This window comes from Dermacentor silvarum, chromosome 11 (genome assembly GCF_013339745.2).
Source record: "Dermacentor silvarum isolate Dsil-2018 chromosome 11, BIME_Dsil_1.4, whole genome shotgun sequence".
NCBI lineage: Eukaryota > Metazoa > Arthropoda > Arachnida > Ixodida > Ixodidae > Dermacentor > Dermacentor silvarum.
Window position 1 is genome coordinate 103,791,778 of NC_051164.1, and position 25,014 is coordinate 103,816,791.

The 25,014-nt window shown below is 46.0% G+C and overlaps 1 protein-coding gene across 1 annotated transcript; it reads right to left on the bottom strand.

Annotated features, from left to right (window-relative positions):
* Positions 1-1,643: 1,643 nt before the first annotated feature.
* On the bottom strand, positions 1,644-23,955 carry LOC119434037 (fatty-acid amide hydrolase 2-A). The gene is made up of 8 exons (XM_037701342.2): positions 23,709-23,955; positions 15,302-15,521; positions 12,773-12,982; positions 9,568-9,687; positions 7,745-7,899; positions 4,463-4,558; positions 2,501-3,857; positions 1,644-1,823 (listed from the first exon to the last, which is right to left on the bottom strand). The coding sequence occupies exons 1-7, from the start codon at positions 23,904-23,906 to the stop codon at positions 3,264-3,266; spliced, it is 1,593 nt and encodes a 530-aa protein (XP_037557270.1). The 5' UTR covers positions 23,907-23,955; the 3' UTR covers positions 1,644-1,823; positions 2,501-3,263.
* Between the last annotated feature and the right edge of the window lie 1,059 nt (positions 23,956-25,014).

Genomic DNA, 25,014 nt, shown 5'->3' on the forward strand with positions numbered 1-25,014 from the left:
TTAAGCCCGCAAATCCCTGCGTAAGCAGCTGTATCTTTCCCTGAAGTGGCATGCAGAAGGAAGTTCTGTACCCATGGTCTCATCGACCAGCTTTCTGCATGGGAGTCCCAAATGTCAGTAGAAAATTGCAACAAGTATTGCAGGGTGAAAACCAAGTCTTTCCGGTTACTTCTGCACACATTGTGATGTCCCAGACACCCTATGACATATGGTATAGGGATGTGTCAGAAAACATGGCACCATAGACACTCAAACACTAACTGAAGAGCAGTGGGAGACCAAGTTATCAGACCCGGACCCAAAGAGACAGCGCAGCCTCATCGAACGGGCACAAGAGATGGCTATGGCCCACGGCTGCCTGGAATAAGGAGGCCGCCCACCTAGGGCGCAGACTGCGCTTGCTCAGAATAAAAGTTTATTCTCTCTCTCTCTCTCCGGTTAGCGGAAATGGTGGGCCTCTTAAGCAAAATATGGCTCCAAGGCCCACAAGGAGCTCTCTTTGGCAGGCCAGCCACCGTTCAGTTGTGCTAGTTCGAATTGGCAACTTTTGAAAGCACCACAAATCATTTGTTTGTGTGTGTATTGTGACAATGGTATAGTTTTTGCAGCCATAACTTAGGCAAAGGAAGTCTTTTAAAACATCGGTTACTGGAAAGATTACTTCAAAAGAGCATTGCCAAAGTCTTAGCTTGTTCTTTCTCTGCGCTGTTTGCTTTATTTGAAAATCAAGTGTACTACTTTAAGCGATGCTCTTAAAAAAGCTAATTGGTACCCGTTTTATAAGCATACTAATTACCATTTTTACTAAGACAATTTTATTAAGATTTCTGAGTTCTCTGTGAAGTTGTTCCAATCACTAAGGAGCCCCCTTTATTAGTCAGGTTCATGGCAACCATACTGAATCACATTTGTATTTATGAAATACACTGCATTTTTACTGCTCGCTTAAGCATCTATGAACCATTATGGAAGGTTGTGTCTCTGTAGAGACAGGAAACAGCCTTTCTGCATGCTGTTTTGGTTTGCTTAATATGCACTCTCCACGCACTTGCACTCCGTTCTGCTGCCATTAGTACTGCGTCTGTGCCCAAAATCCTGCACGTTGCTTGGATGAAAGCTTATCACTCACGATAACTTACCTGTTCTGCCACTCTCGTGTTGACGCCACTTGTGTGCTTCTTTCTTTGCTCCAAGTTTTTTTGTTCACTTGTTCTTTTTGTTAACTTACTCAATCGTGTCAACAACGTTGGTTTCTTGCCGATAATGGGCTTCTCCGGCTTTTTCCTATGCGGCAATATTTTTTTTTCTCTTGATCTCGCTTTTGGATACAATGTTTTCTTTAAACTTGAAACAACTAGTTAAAGAGTGCACTCTAGGGTATTCAATATTCGGCGTTCTGTTCGTTACGGACTTGTTTGTTGATGCAGCAGGTACAGTAGAGGCTGGTATTTCTGACTACAGGCTCATATTAACGCGGTCACATTAATGGCAGCGTGTCACAGAATATCCCGTGTCGGCAGCGTTGTCCGTAAGAGAAAAATTATCCCACCCCATGCAGGCCCTCCACATTGTGCATAGCCGTTACTGAAATAATTGAATGGAAAGTACAATGTGTCAGAAAATTCGTACGACTTACACACAACCTAGAGACATGATAGCGTCAGATTGTAATTTGAATAGATGAGAAAACATTGATATGTCATGCGGAAACTCAAACACAAATCCGTTTTCTAGCTGCTGTTTGATGTCCGCCTTAGTGGGAGCGGTGTGCCTTGCTCGGTCTCTTGCAACACCATCCAGATGGCGCTCACAGCAGGGCCCACCTAAAGCCCCTATATTTATAAAAGTAGCGCCATTCTTAGATCTTGCCGCCACCGCGCTCACCCCGGCGCTTCCTCCTCGCCCTCTCTTAGCCGCCTCCTGTCGCCCCAGCCTCCTCTGCTCCCCCATTGGCCAATCTGTGTCACGTGGAAGTTCGCGTCACGCTTTTGTATATTTTTTTCTTTCCAGCGCGCTCCGACTGCCATTCTCGGGCCTGTGCGACGAAAGTGCTGTACGCACAAACGGATCAAACGTGTTAGGGACAAGAACTTCGTTGTGATGGCATGCTGCTGCGCCTTAAGTTGCCGCAACCGACAAGGCGAGGGTAAAAGGCTTTTTTTGTTTACCATCCGGCGTGCGCAAACGCTTGCTGCACACTTGATATTAGCGCCGTCTCGCAATGTCGCGTTGCTACTTCCAAAACGGCATTATTAAGACCAGTTACTGACTGACGAAGCAAATCGCGCCTCAAAACGTCTCCGCAGGGCGCGATCGAAGTTTTCCTCGGATTTCCTCTGGTAGCGCGTTAGCTGTCGTCTGCCACGGCAGGCCCGACGCAGGCGGCGCCACTGTCGATATCGCGCCTCGATCACGCTGGTCGCGCCGAGCGCGATAGTGGAACGGAGGAGGAGGGAAGTGGATGGCGCTACTTTTATAAATATAGGGGCTTTAGGCCCACCGTGCAGAGGAAAGAAAAAAGCCAAGAAAGCTCGACTTCTTGCATAGCGTTCGCCACCAGCGTTTCCAGGTAAACATGACGGTTACATAAGCTGCAGTTGCCGGAAAGCCTGAGAAGCAGTCAGTGTTCTTTGAATGCTGTCGCGTTACACTCTTAAAGCCGAAGCTTAACCGTCCTCCTAGTTTTGTTCCAAATAAATACTACACTAGAGCTGATGACGCACTGTAATTCACGACTGAGACAGTCACTTCGACGTCTTTAAATGTGATGTCTAGAGTTTCTGGCAGCTATTCGCAGCACAGTGGAGTATTGCATCGAAAACTTCGTGCCAACGCGTTTGTCAGTCGTTGAGTTGCAGAAAAATTTGACTGCGTAATCACTGTTATGGCGCATTTAACACAAGAAACACCTGCGTGTAATTACGAATAAAGAAACACATTTTTTTATTCAACTTTCCATAGTAAAAATCCACTAGAAATGTCTGTTTCCTCGCAATGGTTTCTAATTTTAACAATACGAAATATTTTATGAATTCGCATGTGCAACGTCATATATGAAAATAACAAATGCTTTGTACGGAGTAGTTTCAGACACAGCAAAAAAAATATAAGAAAAACACTTTTCCTGCAAGCACTCTCATGCACTTTTCTTCTTTGTAGTTACACACACATTGGAACAGCTTCCTTGAAATTTGGGTGAAGTCAAGAAACCCTCACAACAAGGACCAGCTGCAATAATGTGTCATTTACCCAGACTGACAGACTCACCCTTGCATTTTAGATGAAGGATCATTCCACCCACCAAAGTGCTTCTCGATTTCCCTGGCGACAGCCAGATTCAACCTGTCGTTTCCTCTCTTTGCCACCACCTGAACGCACAGGGGCAATCTCTGTGCAGACCGCATTACGGGACACACTGTGGAAGGTACCTTGAACCAATTAAAGAGACTTGTCGTATTCGACGCACCTACCAACAACAAGTCCTGGTTCTGGAACGGGGCAGCGCTCACTGCCGCGGGCAGAATGAGCACTCCATCATCTCCCAGCGTCTCCTCGAGCCTGTCGCGGGCGCTATTTAAGGAGGCGATATAGGCGTCGGCCTCCTGCTTTGTACTGAAGCGGTTAAATTTCATATAGGTGCAAGCGGTCAATGCTGCCAGGGTGTGACGGCCAGCTCCCACCAGGTAGCGAAGCAGTTCGACTAGTATGTTGAAGCCACCGGGTCGGAACATCTCGGCCAGTGGCTTGTCCTGCATTGCGTTGCAAACCTTGTACCACATGAACAAGGCGAATTGCAGCTCGGGCAGGTGCAGTGGCTGCGCTTCGAGTCCGTGCACCGCGTTGAGGTGCTGGGTGACCTGCACATGTAGATTATGGGGACAAGAAACATCGTAAAATGTAGTTTTGCCTGTTTCGATCACTACAGAAACGAAATGAATGAAAGGCAGCAAGAGAAAATTTCTGTATACAAAATTGAGCAAATCCCACAGACTGAGAGAATACACAAAGTATTTTGCAGGGTGCTGGCTACCTAAAAGTGTTTCCAGTATGCCCATGTAAGCTGAACAATTCTATGTCTAAGGCGAGTGTGTGTGTGACTGTGTGACGAAAACAAAAAGACAAAGGCATGATGATGGCACTGTCACAGACAAGCATTCTCGCTAAGAGAGAATAAGCAGTGAAAGGCTGAGGGAGAGAGAGAGAGCATGTTTTTTTTTTTTTTTGGGGGGGGGGGGGTGATTATTATGGACGGCGGAGGAAGTTGTCCAGTAGGAAGCCCATCTTCTGCTGAACAGTAAAAAAAATTGTATTTTGCAGAACAATCGGTGTAGGGGATCTTTCGGTGTAGGCAATGACTCGGTATACTGCTCCGTACTCCCATCAAAGCATAGCACTGGTCATTTTGTTTCTAATGAAATGTTCAAGGGAGGGGTATCTGTGGAGCTTGTATGAAAATACTTGCCCGTCTAACTGGTAGGCGAGCCTCGGTGGTCACACGGCTGATGTAACGGCTTCCTTCCGTGTCCATGTAATACAGCTTCAGAGTCTTCATGTTTACCTGAAGAAACAAAATCGTTTCCATTTTTTTGGGGGGATACAGATCATTCACTTAATAAGCAATTTGCCCTCGCTGACGTGATATTGCGTCCATATATAGGAAATACAGGGCCTACCTGATAAGTATCCAACTTTATTTGCTCTAACGAAAACTACAACACTCAAGTTGGTCACACTGCAATGCGGGAGGAGGGCCCGTGATGAGCGTAGCCTACAGGTGGTTTCACCTTCACTTGCATCTGCTGCTGTGCAGGATCAACTCGTCTCACCTAGGCGCAATTTTAAGTGAGCGTGAAGAAACAGCGAATTGAACAAAGGTACTGCATAACTTTCCCTGAAAAGTTTGGTTATAGCCAAGCAGAAGCAATTCGGAAGATTCAAACAGCGTTTGGAGATGACGCTACGGACACAAAGCAGATAAATGTGTGGTACAACCGCCTCAGGGAAGGTGAAACACCTGTGGAGAGTGAACTATGCTTTTGGGAGGCCATCAACAAGCCATGATGATGCGATTATTTAAAAAAGTACGAACCTTGGAAATAAGAGACTTTCGTTTAATTGTAAAATAAAAAGTTCCGCTAGTGGATAGCAACAAAATTCTGCGGATGCCTGTTGAACGTGATTTAGGTATGCAGTGGTTGCCTCCAAAGTAAGTGCATAGGAGGAGTTCAAAGACCGGGCTACTGCACCAGGATAAGGTCCCTGTTCGTGCGGCTCACTTGATCCAGTCGTTTTTGATAAAGCACAGCATTTCGGTGGTCCGTCAAGCGTGCACATGTTCCCATGCAAATTATGGCTGTTCCCAAAAATCAATAAAGCGCCTGATAGCAAAACGCGTTAAGACTTGAGGAAACATTAGATGCAATGCGACGGCTGCCCTGACAGCATTTCCGTGGAGGGATTCCAGAACTGTTTCGCGAAGAGGAAATACTGCGAGACACGGTGTGTGGAAGGAGAGAACTATTTTTAATAGGGGGGGGGGGGGGGATTAGGATGACGAAAACGCCAGGAGATGCTTCTTTTCTTCTGGGAGCAAGGTCGATTAGATTTGTGTCTCAGTGGTGTGACTGATTTATCAAGGCCTCGCCCATCTTAACCTCAATTTTTAAATTTATTTTATTTAACAATACTGCAGGCCTTTGCACAAGCCCAAACAGGAAGCAGATTGTAAAAATGCACTTGAGCATGGGAAAAACAGCAAAAGAAAAAATGTAGAAAATAAAAGAAAACTGCCATACAACAACACTGGCATTCAACAAAACAAGACACTTTTTTGTTTCTAATGAATCAAGGAATAACAAAAGGCGCTAAAAACAATTGCAATATTAGTCGTATAACATTATTGTAGTTATCGGGGCTCAATAAAATACCACTCTTCAGCACATTGCAATATTTACATTTCAAATCATAAGGCAGTATACAGTCACACGTGCACCAGTGTCCAATCATTCAACCAACTCATTATCTCGTAAACTACGCGCTCAAATACTTTAATGCGCAACCAAAATATGGCTCCAACTTTGTGACAAAGCCATCCACAGAATCTGATTCTACAATTTCCTTTGGCAATGCATTCCAGATTTCAATTGCCCACGGGAAATATGAATACCTGAACGTGTCGCAGTGAGTGGGATACTGCTTGATGTGTTTATGATGACAGGTTCTGACAGAGTGTCGATGCAATGGCCGCACGTAATCTCGCTTATTTATATTAATATTGTCATGACATAGCATAAAAAGAAACTTCATGACAGCCACACAACACTGACAAACAAGGGTAGGCATTGCTGCTTGGTTTCTAAGAGCACTTTCGTGTCGAGAATACTTACAGTATATAAATCGCAAGTCCTTTGTGGTACGGGCTCCACACTGTGCTACCATACTCAAGAAGTGGCCTTACTAAATTTTTATATGCTGGTAGGTTCACATAGGATGGTGCTGCAGTTAATTTTCTTCACAAGAAACTGAGTGTTCGGAAGGCCTTTTTGTACATGTGTTATCGATTGTAAAAGTGACTCTCCATTTTCTTGTACTAATCGCGGGGCTGAACTTTCCTACCATTCCTTAAGACCTGCATCTCGAAGGCTGCTGGTAATAAAGCCCCTCCATACGTGTTTTCGCCGACCAGGTTAAGTACTGCCAACCTACCCTCCTCCACGCTCCTCCCTCGCTCACCCCCTCAATTTCCCGTGTTTTCGCCGACCAGGTTAAGTACCGCCAACCTACCCTCCTCCTCCACGCTCCTCCCTCGCTCACCCCCTCAATTTCTGGTGTCAAGCGGAACTTACGTAGTCCCAGCTACGGAAGCGACGTCACTGCTGCATACAGGTGCGAGCGTGCAACACACGAAAATTCAGGTACCGGAAATCTCGGAAGTAGAAAAACCGGAAACAGAAACCCCGGAAACGGAAACGTCGGAAACGGAAACCTCCGGAAACGGAAATCCCGGAAACGGAAACCCCAGAAGTGGAAACTGCGGAAGCGGAACTGGTTTGAGCAACGAATCAGGGAACAGCGGCGCGCATGAAAGGTTGGCGCTACTTAGCAAAAGCGGTGGTGGCGCGTGGATGGAGGGGGTTTAGCTGGTACGAGTTGCCTTAAAAGAGAAGTTCTGAAACTAGTTGCCGGAAGAGACAGAAAGTAAGCTGCGTTAATTTCCTACTAATTCCCCGGCTTAGGTGAAACACATGTAGCGAGTTTTCCATGAAAAAGTTCATTTTTTTTAATACTCAACTTTACCACATTTATTTAGTTCCCATCAAAAAAAAGAACAATGACTAAGCAGAAAATCTTGTTTCCTCCCCATTCATCCTTGCGCGTAATCAGCACTTTTTTGAAAGAATTGAAATAGCCTGCTCACATCCTTAGGTTACTTCCATTCGGTACTCGTCCTACAAAGATCAGCAATCATTCCAAGCAAGGAAAGAAAGCTATTTCCGTTCCCTTGTGTCCACCCTCCATCAGTTTTTCTTTTTTTTAGAGGCTTTGAAGTAGCCGGGACATTTGGTAGTAGGCTCTCTTCATTCAATATTTTTTGTTCCTCACCACAGTAAATAACTGCGCAAATTTTGTGCATAAAGTGACTCTCTGTGCTTGTCTTATTTCCTCACCGTTGTCTCCATTATATGCGCAAGAACAGTGGCTCATTCATTCGCTCTACAACAGTGCCCCATAGAATCGTACACACCTTTTCATTTAGTCTAAGCCCGTTGGTCGCACTTCCCGCCAGAACGTTGAGCATCAGCGGCAAGTCCTCTGCGAACCTGGTCATGGGACCCACACAGTTGAACTCCCCCAGGTTTTCTCCGACATCTGGTAGCAAGCCGGTGTTGGGCACCACTCCTGAGGTTAGCGTAGAAAGGCAAGAAGTCAGCACAACGGTAGCGCCATCATCACTTCCATTCAAACCCACTTTTTGTCAATTCAACGTTTCTCCTTTAACATGGAAAGCATGAATGGAGCAAGTTCGTGGCTCTATTACGAGCAGAAAGGTTGTGCATAATTATGGGATGCGAGGCATACGAAACTAACTGTGCATTGATAGTGCCCTACGTAAATCAAATTCTTCGCTAACAGAAGTCATATGTTCAGATCCCCACCTTATTCATGATTTCCTGGGGCTCCAAACGCATGGCCAAATCTGAGCACACAGCCATTCGCGCCACAAGCCCTGCCGAAATGGTGCAGGCGAGGTCTGGAACCCAACATGCCACGAGCACCACTCCACACCGCTTAACCACCACGGTGGGTAGAAGTACAAAGAATGAAGTAACTAAATCGAAAAACAGATTTAGTGGGCATTCAGCAGTAAGTGCGAGAGAAATGTGTTGGCATTAAGTCGAACCTTTGATAGCCAGGATCCATGATTTAAACCACGTTCACTTCACTGCAAAGGTTTGTTTAGGAGCTCACTCGACACACGTCCTGCCTCTTCTAGAAGCGAAGTTCAATTGACGGTGGTCCCGAGCAGACCAGCCTCAATTATATATATATATATATATATATATATATATATATATACATATATATACATACATGCCACACATACACGCTCTTCTAAGCTCTCCCATCCCCTCTCTACCCCTACGATGTGACCGGCTTCCCATGCTTCACACCAGGGCCGTCATTAGGGGGGGTTTAGAGGGTCCTGACCCCCCCCAGGGATCACGCTGCTGCTTGATCCCTGGAACTCTCCAGCTAAATATGATTATACAGCCACAGAGAAAAACCTGAAGTTCCAACCTCACTGGGTAGAGCGTTACCCCTGGCTTGTTTATTCAGAGAACCTTCAAGGAGTGTTATGCAAACATTGCGTAGTCTTCATTCGCAGGTGAATGTGCAGGAAAAGGGGAACACTAGCGCTTGGGCAACTTTGTAACTAAGGTGTTTACCAATTGCAAGAAAGCCATGCACGCCCTCAAGAGCCACGCACTGCAGTTCAGAACTGCAGCGAAAAACACATTTCGCTGACTGTGGAAAACTATTTTGCTCACAGCTTCCACTATAAAGGCTCGGTGCACAGTAACGGCAGAGCAAAGGCAGTTTTCGTTCATGAAACACAGGCTGCGGTGTCGCTGGCCAGAGTGGTGCTATTGTCCCTACTTTTATTTCTTGCTTGAACTAGAATTTAAGCTTAACACAATTTTTTATCTCATTAGATACAACTAGTTTAAGAGTGCCCTCTAAACACAGGCTGCGGTGTCGCTGGCTGCAGTGGCGTTATCGTCCCTACTTTTATTTCTTGCGTGATCTAGAATTTTAACTTGAAACAATTTTTTACCTCTTTAGGTACAACTAATTTAAGAGTGCCCTCTAATGATTACATGTAAGTGATGTGCTTGATTCACACACGAAAATAAGCCAGTATAAATCTTTAAAAAACGCACAACCCCCCCCCCCCCCCAAAAAAAAAAAATTCCTGGGTACGGCCCTCACACACATACTTTTTTCCCCACTGACACTCCGAATGCCAATGCAATAACAAAAAAGAACTCGATTTGTGGTGATCACCAGCTGTTGGCTTGTGGCCGAAGATCCCGCAGTAGGCGGCTGGTGATCGCACGCTTCCGCCGATGTCTGTACCTAGGCCAATCAGGGAGCCAGCCGCTGCCAGGAGACTTCCCTCTCCACCTACGATTGACGAAAAGGACGGCAGGTGAACCGCCAGCCTGTGCTCATTGGATATGACAAGCTTCGATGCATTCGATAGCATATACATTCTTCTTCCAATATTCGAGCGATGTGGTTGCGGTTTCGTCTTAGTGGCCACAAGAATTTTTTTTCAAATAAAATTCATGTACGTGCAACGCAATGTTGGAATTGCATTGACGCAAATCTTGGGAGTTATCGAGGTAGCAGCAGTAGCGGATGACACAAAGCGTAACCTCGTCGCCTGTAACTGTTAGCTGTCAGTGTCACGAAGAGGAAGGCGATGTACGATGCTTGTCAACGGAACAATGTTGATGAGAATTGTATGCACAGATAAGTAGAACAGCTGTCTATATACGTATAAGGCTTGATATTCCTTGTGTCACAGTGGTACATCTGTTCTGGCGTAATGGCCAAGAATTGGCACATACCCAGTGCCACTGTTGCTTGTTCGGGAACATAGCACCACGTATACCCAGCGACTGAAGTTCTCTACTAGGCCAGACAGCAGCCAGCAGCAACTTCTCTATTGGGCCACTACCTAATGGGGGAGCGGGGAGATGTGCAAGCGCTAGGATGTGGAGGAGGGAAGGGGGGACAGGCTAGTGCGATTCTCCTCTTCTATTCCTGCCGCGGCTGTGCATAGCAAACACCCCCTAGATAGCACAAAGCCTGTGCACTTTGATCCATGACGTCACGCTACCTTGCCCAACTGCCATAGAATCTAATGGGGATGCTCCTGAATCAGCCACGGTGATTTTGACATCACCACTTTCATTACGCCAGGCTTTGCAGTGGGAATTTCAGTCCACGTAGCATTGCCTCAAAAAGCAGAGTGCACAGGCCTACTAGTATCTAGGAGGCGTTCGCATGGCACGGCTGAGCGTGGGGCCGCACGCGCTTTATCTTCAAATTAATATGCAGTGGGTGCAAAGAATAGGCGACCCGAGATTTCTGATGGTCTTGCGTGCACTACACTCTTAAAAAAAAGTTTACACCCTTTGGGTCGTATCTTGCCCCACAACAATAATCGTCATCTGTCTTGTCCGCATTTCCTTCCTTAACGCTGCGAGCCCGGTACTACCTAGTAATGAAAGGCTAGCGCGTTAGCAGCGTGACACAGCATTCTCGGCAGGAAAGTAGAGAGTGCTGAGTTTTCAACAAAGGAAACGCAAGCAAGGCAGGTGACGATTATTGTTGTGGGACAAGATAAGTCCCAAAGGGTGTGAACTTTTTAAAGAGTGTACACTCTAAAATCAGTTGCACCCTTTGGGGTGTATTTCTGCCTCATATTAACAATCATCATCTGTCTCGCTTCCAATGGAGGAACGATGATGAACGCCATACCTCTAGGAAGAGGCAAAGAAATCTTTGATTTAATAAGCTAGCGTCATATCACGCCGCCCACCATGCACGGCTTTGTCTTTCTGAGGATATCAGCATGCGGAGACAAATGTTTACGATAATGATTTATGGTGGTTAACGTCAAAAAACAACACATTGGTTTCTGGAATTGCCATAGTGATGTGTTCCAGCTTAATTTGGACCACCTGGCCTACTTTAATTGGCACTCAAAGCTCAGTACAACCCGCCGAGGTTGCTTAGTGGCTACGGTGTTCGGCGGCTAAGCACAGGGTCGCGGGATCGAATTCCGACCACGGTGGCCGCATTTCGATGGGGGCGAAATGCAAAAACGACCGTGTGCTTAGATTTAGGTGCACGTTAAAGAGCCCCAGATGGTACAAATTATTCCAGAGTCCCCCCACTACGGCATGCCTCATAATCAGATCGTGGTTTTCGCATGTAAAACCCCATAATTTAATTTTTTTTAAAGCTGAGTACATGTACACCCGTGAGCAAAAGTATACGGACCACAGGGTCGTAGAAAAAAACTCAATTTGCTCCTCATTAAAATGCATAAACTGAAACTGACTAGTATACTGGAAATTTCGCAATGCCACGTTTGAACTCCAGTCTTTAACTTCAAGTAACATCCACAGGCAGAGGAGAAAATCAACTTTATCGCGCAATCCCTGGTCCGTATACTTTTGCTCATGGGTGTACATGTTTGCCTTTCGCCCCCGGAGTGCCCGTACCTACTGTAGTTGTGTTTGTGCTACCAGGACCCTGGAGCCTCTCGAATATTGTCATATCATCCTGTAGTGCAGAGTTATTTCTGCGAGTTTCTTGAAAAACCTTCATTGAAAGTGAAATACACTCTGTTTTAATGCAATTAGCATTCTCATAGAACTTCACGCACTTTTCAATATGGCCTTTTGTATCTAACATCTTTCATGTCAACTTAGATCACTGGGTATGGCCTACTGGGTATGTGCCCAAATAGAAATCTAGCGAACTTGAGCGCTTCACCTTGGATAACCCATGAATGTCAGTGCAGCGTCTCCAACTTCACTTGGCCAATTTCCGTTGTCTCACAGATACATCAGGGCCACTATCTTGTACGCGTTCGAAAATCCGACGTCCGGGTCCGTCTCGCGCGCCAGGCCAAGCCAACATTGTGGCCTTGGCCAATCTGGGCCAATTACGTGAGGCGAAACCGAACGTCATCATTTCGAACGCGTACTTAGCTGTACAAGGGGCAGTACGCTTAGCAACTTGCAAGGTACTGAAAAAAATATATAGCATGCACATTCGACATTTGCAGGAATACTAGATTTTTTTTTTTTTTAACTGAGTTGTTACTTGCCTCATGCGCGCTAGTGTTCGGTTAGATTAAGGTGGGTAGGGTAGGGCTTTTGCAATTTTATAAGCGTGGAAGAGTATTCGGCTGTCCATTCGAATCTACAGTGCCTCCAAGTGTTTTATTAGCACAAATATTTCGCAACATTGCCCTTTCTGGACATGTAATTAGGCAGTACCCGGCCACTGCAATTTACTTTGGAGCAGCACCACGTTGCGAGGACCTAATATCATGTGACCTGCGTATGAAATTACGTCTTGTGTGAACAACACTTTTCTTCAATGCGACGGCGTAAAAAAAGAATAACCGTGTGTGATCGCATTAATGATGGCAGAGATCTCTAGAAGACATAATCGAATCACACACCGCTGCTTCCACCGGGGCTTCGGCGTGTGTCGTGCGGGTTCCCCGTGCGGCCGTCCACCAGGTTCAGTGCATTGTCCCACATGCACATCTCGCAGACGTTGGTCAGTGCCAGCGGGATGGCGCCAGCTGCTCGGAGCAACGCCACGCTCGGGGCGTCCTCCTCAGCGCGCCGCCCGTGCCAGAATGGCGAGCCTGCGTCCTGTCGTAAACCTGCGAAGAGACACACAGCTCTACAGTTTTCAAAATATTGTCGCAGTTTCACCCGAAAGGCGAAGCATCAATTGCGATTGCAAATTAGTAGAGAGCTATACGGAGTAAGGATAGTAGTTTTATCAGCTGTATAAACTTGGACATGCAGCAGCACCAGCAACGCGCAGAACTGTTGTCGACACAGTCGGCGTTTTATCCGCGTTCGCACCGAACGCACGTGGCGTTGGTGACTGTTGCCGGTGCCTCTGGGGGCGGCTCGGAGGTTTTCGATGAGATCAGAATGGGACACTCGTCGAGCAGCGTCGGAAATCTTCCCTACCTTCTCGCCTTGCAACGTTTTTATATAAATACGCATTTGGTGCCGCAGCTAAACGTCACCTCCCCTCTCTCCCTCCCGTCCCCCCTCGTGACTCTGAGTACGGTAGGCATCCCCTGCTAAATGCTTTCTTCAGCAGAATGCGGGGGAGCCTCTTAAAGTTGTCCAGGAGTTTTCAAGCTTTCGTCCAGCACCACTTTAGCCTCTCAGTTTTCCACATATACCGGTAAAAAATTCTCACGATCACATGGTAGTCTCAAATGTGTCAAGGAATCAGGAGGAGGGGGTGGGGGGGTTTATGCCTTTGTAGCACCTGTGCTTCCACTCTTCCGAAAACATTCAGGAGACGTCATCATCGCCCGCTGGAACGTTCCAGTCACCTGATACTGTGTGAGTGTGACGTATAGCAAAATGCCGTATAGTCAAATTTCAACTGATACAAGTTAGTTTCGAATGCTAAAAGTTACGTTTATGTATCACTAGCTTCTTCAAGTTTCACTATTTGCCTCCAATCACCATTAGCACGGCTAAACGTTTCGCATGTTATGTTCGCGTGCCATTACTTCTATTCTACTATGTGGCCTAGTTGCATGTAGGACATGAGACGTGTGTCCAAAATGTAAGTGTGTGTGTGTGTGTCTTTTTTTTGCATTACACCAAAATGGTTAATGCTTTCATGTTAATGGTTTGCATGGTAAATTTTTCGTGATCATTAATAAATGTGTTTATTGAATAAGCAGAGCAAAAAGTCCAAAACAAAGGACATCATAAAAAGAGACTCAAAGGACCGCTCTTAGCGGTTTATTTCTTACATCCTTCCTTTTACACACTGTTGCTCACCATCACGACTCACCATTTTGACCAAAATTCTAATTTAGTTGCCAGTAGCTATGATATGCAGCAATAAACGGTTTCAAGCCATCCATTTATTGCGATTGTATAATGTTACATCGTATGCCCCGTTACAAATGTTGTACAACTGAAAAAGCTGAACAATACTGACCAATGTCAATATTCTTTTACTCGCCCATGGGTATTCTTGCTGTAAAGCGTCCAAATGCCTGCACGTCCCTGGGGTGGTGCCTTGCAATGCTCGTTAGTTTTGCTACAAATGGTCCACATGACGTCCTGAAAGCTTATCATGAAGAGAGAAGGGACTCGTGGGCTCTCGAAGGTGTTAGCATGGATGCTATAGTGGCCTTTCAAAGGCCACCTGTCTTTCATTTGTTCCTTTCTAGCTTAACAAGCCTAGCCTCAAATGACGGAAAGATTGATGGTACCCCTGGATGTCTAATGCACAAGTTTGTCCCAAGCTAACTTATCACTTCGGGTTTTTTTAAAGGGAGTAACTGATTTTTATAGACCTCGTTTTTTATGATGCAGCAAAATGCTCATTCTCGGAAGTGTTCATACCTACAGCAATTACATGCCCCCACCCCCCCTTTCCGCCCAAATTTTCAGCGTCCAGCTATCCCTCCTCCGGCCATGTGCATATACTTAGCGAGAACAATTCCTGGCTATGCTACTAAATCGTGATGTTTCCACTGACGACTGCACAGAAACCGACGACCCACTTTTTTAAAGACTACATCACCACAAGGTGACGAAAGGCAATGCCACTTTTTCTAGTCGCAACAATCAAAGATTGAGCAGTGCATAGTAAATTTTAAAAAAAAATTAAAATCTAAAATATATATTGATTGCTTTCAAAAATTTCGAAAAAGGACCACGATCATACATACAATAATAGACGTTCTCGTGACAGGCATCTGATTTGTTGTAATGTTTTTGTCGCATGGAGTGTCAAACGTCACTTTTCCCGAATGGTTGTTAAAAATTAAAAGCATAAGTCGTCGTTTAATGAGGAAAACATTGCTAATTTCAGTCAATAAGAGACACAACCTTTCCATCGGTGGGACTACCTCGATTCGTGTTGTGAACAATTGTCTGTCCCTTTAAGAGTGAATATTTCCAGTGTCGCATGCCAGCAACAAATAAATAACCTTTGATGGCAATGCTGTTCTTGGAAGTGAACGGAATCCCCAGCAATGGCTTTTCCTTGCTCATTTGGCTAGCGCTCAAGGTCCCCGATGCCACCAGTCTGTCGACCTCCTTAGCGTCTTCGAGTGCTTCCTCAAATCTCTCCTCAACGACAGCGTTGATGATTGGCTGCACCTCCCGGATGCGCCTGATGTAGGCTGAGATGAGATCGACACTTTTGACCTGCAAAGATAACAAAGAGGATCCCATATTAGACTAGACTTTGACTAAGGCAGCAAAAGAAATAAACAAAAAACAAACTTGAGAGCACAAGAAACTGCGTAGTAATAAGAAAAACATGTTCATTCGCCTAATGGTGCGTTTATCTTTCTTTCGAAATCTATATTATATCATTGCGTTAGTGAATGGGCCTTAGGCGCTTGAAGCCCTTCCTATTCTGCAGCCCTGATAGCATCGCCTTTGCAATTATAAAAGCTTACGGCAGTGGTATATTTGTCCCAGTAGTCACATCTATATTTATTAACTATATGTGCACACTTCCACTTTTCCTCACAGGTGAACAACTGCTCGTGCTTTCCTTGTATTTTAAGTCTGGCTGTAAAACTGACCCCCCCCCCGTCTCAAATTATCGCTCAATTTCTCTTTCTGCCACGTCTAAGATTTTTTAGTGGGCTCTTCATGATGTATTGCCTCTTGCTGTCAAGAACTCATTGATTACGGATCAGCATGAATTTCTCTCTGGCCACTCCACTATCACAGATATCGGAAGTTTCATGACGCAGATCCCCACCAGTACTTCAGAGGGGGAAAGTTGACGCCATTTACTGGGACCTCACCGAAGTTTTTAATGTAGTCAGCCACTCACTGCTTCAAGTCAAGCTTACGCACTTTGGTGTTGACTCGTCAAGTGTCAATCCCTTATGCAGTTATTTTCTTGATATATCATGCTACGTTAACGTCAATGGCCAAACATCTTCCTTTTACATGGCAGCTATCGGCGTCCCTCAAGCATCTGTATTAGGATCACACTTTTTAATTTTTATTAATGACGTTTCTTACACCTATTCAAAATTCTTCTTTGCTTCTGCGTGCCGATGACATCAAGATTTAAAGGAAATTCATAATGTTGACGACTGTCGCATCCTGCAGTCTGACCTGTGTTGGTTTTCTAAATTTTACAAAGATAATAGCATCACTTTGAATGATGCTAAGACCAAAGTCATAATTTTCACTCACTATGCAACATGAATCTCTGTAGATTCTGTCAACGATCTTGGTGTACTCTTTGATACAACCTCACACTTTTTAACTTACACTAAACGTGTTGCAATGCAAGGTTATGCGCTGTCTGGGCTCTGTTTGCAGACTACCAAGGGAATTCAATTCTCCTACACCTTTGCACAAGTACAACACAACAATCTGCCTTCGTCAACTCGAATACATATCGGTCGTCTCGAATGGCATTTCTAGATCCAACAGTGACGTTATAGATCGGGTCCAGAAAACATTTATAACATATATCATCACTGCTTTGCTAGTAATACGGACACTGGACCTTGTTCTAGCACTTTTGGATTATTGTCATTGCCCTTACTTCACTGCCAACATAATCGAGCTGACCTTCTGTCTTTATTTTTTTTTTTCAAATTCCTTCACGGTATCTTCACCTGCCCTGAACTCCCGAGTTGTATCATGTTTTGTAATCCTCCCACGATCACCAGAGAATGCAGACCTTTCCATGTTCCTGCCGGTCATCACCAACACTTAACTGCCCCCACAGTACTACGTCTTTATAACGCTTATTTTCATGATCTCTACATTTCTCACAACTCACTATCATTGTTCTTTTCTGAGCTTTGCGTTGTTGTTTTATAGTTTCACACATTGTTCAGCTGCCTTTCTGGTCCTCTTGCTTTTATATTTACTATGCATTTTGTTATTGGTACATCTTTTCATAATTTTTCTTTTTATTCATTCTGTATTTTTATTGATGTTCCCCTGTAGTTTTGTTTTAGTTTTTCGTATTTAGCGCACTTAGACCTAGGGGTTGTTTCTGAGAATGTTAAATGATTGATTGATATATGATGAGAGGTTTTATTGTTGATACGTTGTTTGCTTCTCGAGGTGCTATCACTTGTTTTCTTGCTTGGACATGCGGCGCAATATGCCCGTTTAATAAAAAGTCGCAGTTTCGCCCGAAAGGTGAAGCATTGATTGCGACAGCAAACTAGTGGACAGTTATACCAAGTAAGGATAGTAGTTTTATTGGCTGTACAAACTTGTAAACATAGGCATACTAACTAACTTAATTAACAAGCATGGTTTCACGCTTGCACAAGCCAACATGAATGCATCCCACTCGATGACCATGGAAGTTTGCTGTCAAAATGCTGCAGTGAGTAAGCGCGGCAGCAGCAGCAGTGAGCGAATTGACCTTCGTCGCTGCCAAAACGAAGCTCAGGGAGGAAGGTCACTGGCCCCGCCCCAGATGGCTTGCAAGATACAGCTAGGGTGACCATCCGTCCCGCAACTCGCGGGACTGTCTCGAATTGAGGGCTATTGTCCCGCAAAATGTCCCGCATTTCACACTTAGGTTGTTCGGCAGCGCCTTGAGTTCAGCTGCATCTGGCCACCCTGTTTGAGGTTAGCTCGATCAAATCTATGCGAGTCAGTGAACCGATTCAGTGATGTGCACAATCGCATAAGTGAACCCCGACATGAGCATGGGGTTAACTGTTTGTTTCCCATTTTCGTTTTCGTTTCCTGGTTTTTTAAGTGATAATTTTCTGTTCTTTTTCATTGTTAGTTAGGTTACAAATAAGAGTACATATAAACACCAATCGTTGATCACCCGATTTGTACAAAGGGGAAGGCCGCATAGATCATCATCATCAGCTGCAAGCACTCCAAGCTTCCGAATAGGTCAGCTAGGCACGCAGTTCACGGCAGCGACGAATGCTTCAGGTGCCAGCAGCGCACGCCGTCGCCCCCCCGATGTGGGCCCCCCATTGAACTCAAGCGCACCGTCGTGTCTTACCACCGTTGGCAGTGGCATGAGCACGTCGGGTGAACGCAGCAAAATCAAAATAATGTTGAGGGAACAAGAGAAGCAGCTTGCTCAAAAGTGCTGCTTTCCAAGTCTGACATGTTGTGCTGTCAGTTGTGCTGAGCGTTCCAGTGACTACTGATTTCGCGGAGCGACTTATTTTACTCATGACAGGAGCTTGGAGCTTTGAACGAAGCCGACGCAGCGTGGACCTGATCAAGATCGAAATATTGGTAAAGGCAAACTATGAGCAAACCTGCCAGGAGTTCTACCAGTAGTTCATGCGATCAGACCGAGATTTTAGAGGCGGTTCGATCTGACCAGAAATATTACTTCAAGGACGTAAAACAAGCGGCATCGAGTACTTCCCAGGCTCTTAATCAGTAATGCGTGGAAACTAAGCCACAGCGGCTTTGTTAGTGACTATTTTTTGAGTTGTGGAATTTTTATGCACGATATTAATAAGTTTGTTTCGCGTCGGAGCATATTGCAGCGACGTATAAAATAGTTTTGTTTGCACATATAAAAACGTCATAGGCGTATCTACCGGGGGGCAAGGGGGGCACTTGCCCCCCCACTGTCAAAAGTGGGGGGGCAAAGTATGCCATTTGCCCCCCCCCCCCCCCCCACTTTCGAAAGCGGGCACTTTCGGCTAAACACTGAAAGTCCAACAAAACAACAGCTGAAGCTAAATTTTATTTCTAAATAGAGTCACCACGTTAATATTGCTTTTCTTTACTACGTATCCCCGGTTTGGGCAGCGAGTATTGTGCCTCCTCGTGACGCGCTGTAGCGGGCGACGCGCGAGATTCGCCATACACGCTTGCATTGCGCAGAAGTCCTGGTGCTGGACAGTTCCCGCAGTTACAAATTACCGCCTAACCATACTTGAAAAAACAAAACAATCGGCTTGATATATTTAACCTTCGGGTAAGGGGAGAGGTCTGGATAAAGTATTTTAATCACCGCTCCCAACGATGGGTGTGCCTTACTGCATGAAATGGTTGGATTTCAAATGCTGGAACTATTGAATCTCCGTCCAGAGATAGTCTACGTAGCGTTGCAGTATAAATATATATATATATATATACGTTATCACCATCAAAAGTCTAATCAAACCACTTACAGGTCTAACTGCCGAATTCCTTTGTGTAATCACGACTTATCGTATATTTCTTTATTTATTTATTCATTTATTCATGATACCTCAACGGTACCAGAACAGGACATTACATGAGGGGTGGGCACGTAGAAAAATGGCGGGACATGTTAGGTGGCGTGACTTGAAAGATGGTCTTTAATATCAGTTTTGAAACGGGAAATGTCGGTGATGAGGGCGATGACAGAAGGAAGGGTATTCCATTCTCGGGCTGTGTGCAGAAAAAAAGAACGCTGATACGTGGTGGAATGGGCGCGTGGTGGATGCACAGCATTGGGATGCGTATGGCGGGGAGAAACGAAGCGCTTGAATGACGATTTGGTTACCCGTGGGCAGCGAATGAAAGAACCTAAAAATAAAAAAGACGAGCACTTTTGCGGCGGGAGGTGAGCGAGGGAAGACACAACCGGGATTTTAAGGCTGAGACACTTGTATTATAGGAGTAGCCAGAAAGAATGAACCTGGCAGCACGGTTCTGAACCGATTCAAGGGAATTACTCATATTAACCTGGTGGCTGTCGTAGATAGCACTGGCATATTATAGTTTAGAACAGATTAGGGTTTTATATGCAAGTTCATTTATTCATGATACCTCAAAGGTCCCAGACCGGGACATTACATGAGGGTCTGCGAGGTGATATGTTCGTGAAAGTGACCTCGGTCGGACGTGCAGAGCCATTTCTGCTTTTATCGATTTCATTTTCAGGTAGAGCAGTTTTTTCTCGGGCTCGGGCCGGGCTCGGGCATAACGTGTGCTTTTTGACCCGGGCCGGGCTCGGGTTTTTTGACGCGGGCCCGGGTCCGGCTCGGGCTTTCTGGTGGTGTCCATGTAACGTGCAGCGAGTTATTCTCGGGCGTATCAACTCTGAAAAACATATATTTTTCGGTCTCAGGCCGGGTTCGGGCCGATTTCGAGCCGGGCTCGGGCCTAAGGTAGAGGGGTGGCGGGCCGGGCCGGGCGGGTAACGTAGATTATTTCCGGGCCCGGGCCGGGCCCGGGCCGGGCCCGGGTCTCGCCATAAAAGTTTTGATCGGGCTCGGGCGAGCAGCTCAACGTAAAAATGGGCCCGGGCCGGGCCCGGGCTGAAAAAATCGGCCCGTGCAGTGTTCTATTTTCAGGTCGTTTATGAATAAGGGCTACCCTACTACTTGTTTCCCGGCAGCAGAAAGAACAGGAGATATTTTATACTTGGAAGAATTGAAGACCACCTTATTGTGACGTGTTCCATAAGTTTGAACTGTGGTGGTTGCTTGCGTACTCGAAAAACCGCTACTGAATACTCGCTTTCCCCCAGTTTTTATGCTTTATACAGGGAATTTTAGTTGTTGATCCCGGTATCCTCAGTAAACTATGCGGGGCACGGTGTTAATATTTATTCGAAGTACGAAAGAATATCCTGAGTGACTAGCGATAAATGTTTTTGCTGTGTAGGTTCATTGCAAGCCTTTGTAGAAAGTTACATATTGAAGTGTTCCAGGGTGTCATACCGCCGCTTTCCCCGACTCCTAAAACAATTGCATGAGATATGGACTTGAATTTCCATGAAAATAGGGAGAATTTTAAGCGCAATGCGTTGCGAAAATCTCACTTTCCTGCTTAAATGCAAGGGTTGCAGATAATTACTCAACCCGTGTTTTTCCATTTGTTCCCGTGCACCATACGGGATGTGTATAGGTTGCTTCTTCGGTGTCCTCGGCGAGGTAAACAAGGCATCTTGTTTATATCTGGGGATAATGAAATTTTGTGACGAAGTAAGATGTGTATTGATGAATTACTGTTTTTTTTTTTTTTATTTCCAGCAAGAAGTGCTTCAAAGCATTAAACGGGGACAAGGTTTAAAACGGAACACTAATATATGGGTAACGTTTCAAAGTATGCGATGTAATTACAGGAAACTCAAACATTTAGTGCAACTGTTCGAAAAAAAACCAGCTTCACTAAAAATCGGGTTGTAATTCAGCAAGTTCGCACACCTCTGCCGTCTTTTTCTTTTTAGTATTGAGAGTAATTTATGTTAATTGTACTTCGTTCTGTATAACCTCGACAGTACTATTACCTTAACTAGCGATACATTTATGCTGTAGACTTAAACATCAACTAAAATTCTTTGTTTAATCAGTAAGATGGACTGCAACAAATGTGCATATTTTTTTGAGCTACACTGCTGCTACTGGGTTGGATCAGGGACCTCTGGGCACTCAATGCCATAATTCCCTGCATCACATATAGATTTTATAGCGACAAGAAATGCAAATTCAAATAATTTTTCGGGCCTCGATGGTTCACCATGTGTTATTGAGAAATATGTCTATTGTCACGAATAAAAATACCTGACAGATGCATTTCCAGGCTTTTTCACTTATTATAATATTAATTATATATATATATATATATGGAGAGAGCGAGCGAGTTGGATCTGCGGTTTGCCCCCCCACTCGAGAAATAGTTGTAGGTACGCCTCTGAAAAACGTGTTTGAACTTCAACTTGTATCAGTTACTCAATCTATTAACGAACTTAAACGAACACAAACGAAGGATAAAACTTCGGTAACAAATTAAGCATTGTACCAGTAGAAGACAAAAATTTAGCTCGCAAGCCCTGGGTTTTGCTAGTGCACCAAGCGGCAGGCTTTGGCGAATTCCAATGGGAGAACAGGGGCGGTATTCTGTAAGAGTCTACCTAGTGGACTGTCCGTTTCAGCGGCCGCTGATTCGCTGCTGCTTGATGTGCAGGAAGGTGCCAGCCAGTCTCCTTCCTGCACGTCAAGCAGCAGCGAATCAGCGGCCGCCGAAAGGGATGGTCCACTAGGTAGGCTCTTGGAGTATATACCGCCCCAGGAGCACTCAAAAGCACGCTGAAAGTGCCCGTTCCCGAGGCGACAGGAGCGGGTGCGCTCTGTCGTCATCCGGTCGTAGAACACGAGCAGTTTCGCTGCGCCGAGGGCGGGAGGACTGCTCTCGCCTGAAAAGCGGAGTACGGAGAAAGTCACATGACAAGTCGTACCGTGATGTCCTCCTTTCTTTTTATTTTGCTTCAGCCGGCGCGCGCGCGCGGCGGCAATGGCGGCAGCCAAGCGTAGCTATAGTGCCTAGAATATACAGTATATTCTAGGCACTATAGCGTAGCTGCTTTGGCCCCAGCGATTTTGACGTCGGTGATACGAGGGAGCTTCGCAGCGTTTCAGCGACAGATCCTTGCATTTCTAGTCGGCCTTGCTTCTCGTCGGATGCGCGGGGGACAGCACGAGAGCTAGCTAGGGGACAGCGGCAGCAAAGCGTCTTTGCCTTGCTGAAGTGCTTGAGCCCAAGTTCAGATTCAAGTCGCAGCTGTGGGATGCGTCGGAATTGCACAAAAGTATGGAGTACGTGGCCGCAAATGGTGACAGCTTTACGCCCGACAGATGACAACACGATCGATCACACGTGTTTTGCCGCTCTCCTGCAAAGAATGCTGGGACGTCGATTGCTTTAGTCACATGGTACAGCTACAGTTCACAGCTTTTCTCCTCCTGTGTCCCCCTCCCACTTGCTCTCCGGATGCACCGTGCACGGCGCATTCCAGTGGCACTGCTCCTGTTCTCCCAATGGAATTCGCCATTAGATTAGTGGAGTGCTCGACCGGCTATCGCTAACAATATGCATGCCTGAGCATATGGCCTGAGATAAGAGCTTATGCGAACCCCTGAGATACGCGCTAATTTTGACGTTGCCCGACGTCGGTTGTTTCGGATTGCTGACTTTCCCCTTGAACCGAAAACCGATCAAAAACACTTCCATTTCACTCCGAAACAAAATAATAACGTATCAGTTGTTTTCGTTCCAGTCAAAAATATCGTTTTGTTTTTTGTTTTCATTCCATTCCGACACACTGCTACTAATTACCCCCCCCCCCCCCCCCCTTCCCGAAGCCTTGGATGGGTACCTTGGAGCCCGGCGCGCGTGCGCGCGGTCGCTCGGGCGGCGCCGAGTAAAAACGCGCGGCGTGTCAGATTGCAGCGCGTTCGATTGTCGTCACCGCGCTGTGGTAGTCCGTGTATCTGCCGCACGTTATGTTCTCTTCTGCTACCTTTCAAAGCTCTTGCGTTACCGTGGTTATGATGCCTTGCTGTGTTTGAGCTGCTCCAAATAATAATAATAATAACAGTGGACTGAAGTGCTTGTGGATACTTATGGTAAGCAGGCCACGTTGAAAAGGTTGCTCACCTTGCCATCTCTGATGTCGGCTGCAAGCGATGTAGCGGAACGCAGCAGAAGCTTGTCACTGGCAGGTGGCAGTGGCAGAGGCTTTTTCCACAAGAACCACAGTGAAAACACCAGCCTGACCACGATACACCACAAGTACACGCTCAACTCCACTAGCCACTGACGACAGCTTTCTAGGATGGAAACGCCGTCTCCCATAATGCTTACCGCTGCACCGGCGCCGGCTGCGTTGAAAAAGCTGTGTGTTTGTGAGTGATTCTTAGAAATAGGAGAAGAGAAAAGTACGGCGCCGTAACTGCCTCTCGGGTGAGGGCACCCCAACAGCGCTGTACAGGGAGGGGGTGAAGGAGAGATAGTGACAGAGTAGAGTGAAAGTGTATTGCGTATGTAGCAAGAGCTTCGCGCCCCAGACGGGGGCGTGGAGTGCAAGGAGGTTACTTACTGAAACTTCTGGAGTGGAGGTGGCTCACCGAAAGTGAAGCAGGTCGCCGCCATCTTGCTCGGGGCAAAAAAGCCCTTGCCGCCGTGGTTAGGTCGTCGTAGCAGAGCACACAGTGTGGTGCTGTTGTAATCGTATTTAATGATTGTGGCATGCTTTTCTAGAGCATTGCAGTACCTCAGTGGGTTATGGTGAAATCCATAATCACCCCAACAGCGCTGTACAGGGAGGGGGTGAAGGAGAGATAGTGACAGAGTAGAGTGAAAGTGTATTGCTTATGTAGCAAGTAGTAGTAGAGGTTGTGGAAAAGAAAGATGCATTTTTCTGCAGCCCTTGTAGGGAGCACGGCTCAGCATCTGAGGGGCGGGGAATCGGGGGCAGAAAGTAGGAAAAGTCCGTATGTAGCAAGAGCTTCGCGCCCCAGACGGGGGCGGGGAGTGCAAGGAGGTTACTTACTGAAACTTCTGGAGTGGAGGTGGCTCACCGAAAGTGAAGCAGATCGCCGCCATCTTGCTCGGGGCAAAAAAAGCTCTTGCCGCCGTGGTTAGGTCGTCGTAGCAGAGCACAGAGTGTGGTGCTGTTGTAATCGTATTTAATGATTGTTGATTGATTGCTCTATAAAAGCATATGCTTTTATAGAGCATTGCAGTACCTCAGTGGGTTATGGTGAAATCGTGCGTTGCTTTCGGCTCTACATATCCTCTTAAGAAGATGCGAGGAATAACATATTTCACCTGTAAGCACAGTACAGTCCACTCTTAGAGGGAACATGCGAGCGCGTGGCCTGCGTAAGCATTTTGAACTAAGGGGGTTTAGGTCAGCGTAGGGTGCCTCGATGTCCGCCTGGCCAACGGTCCGCGGAACTAT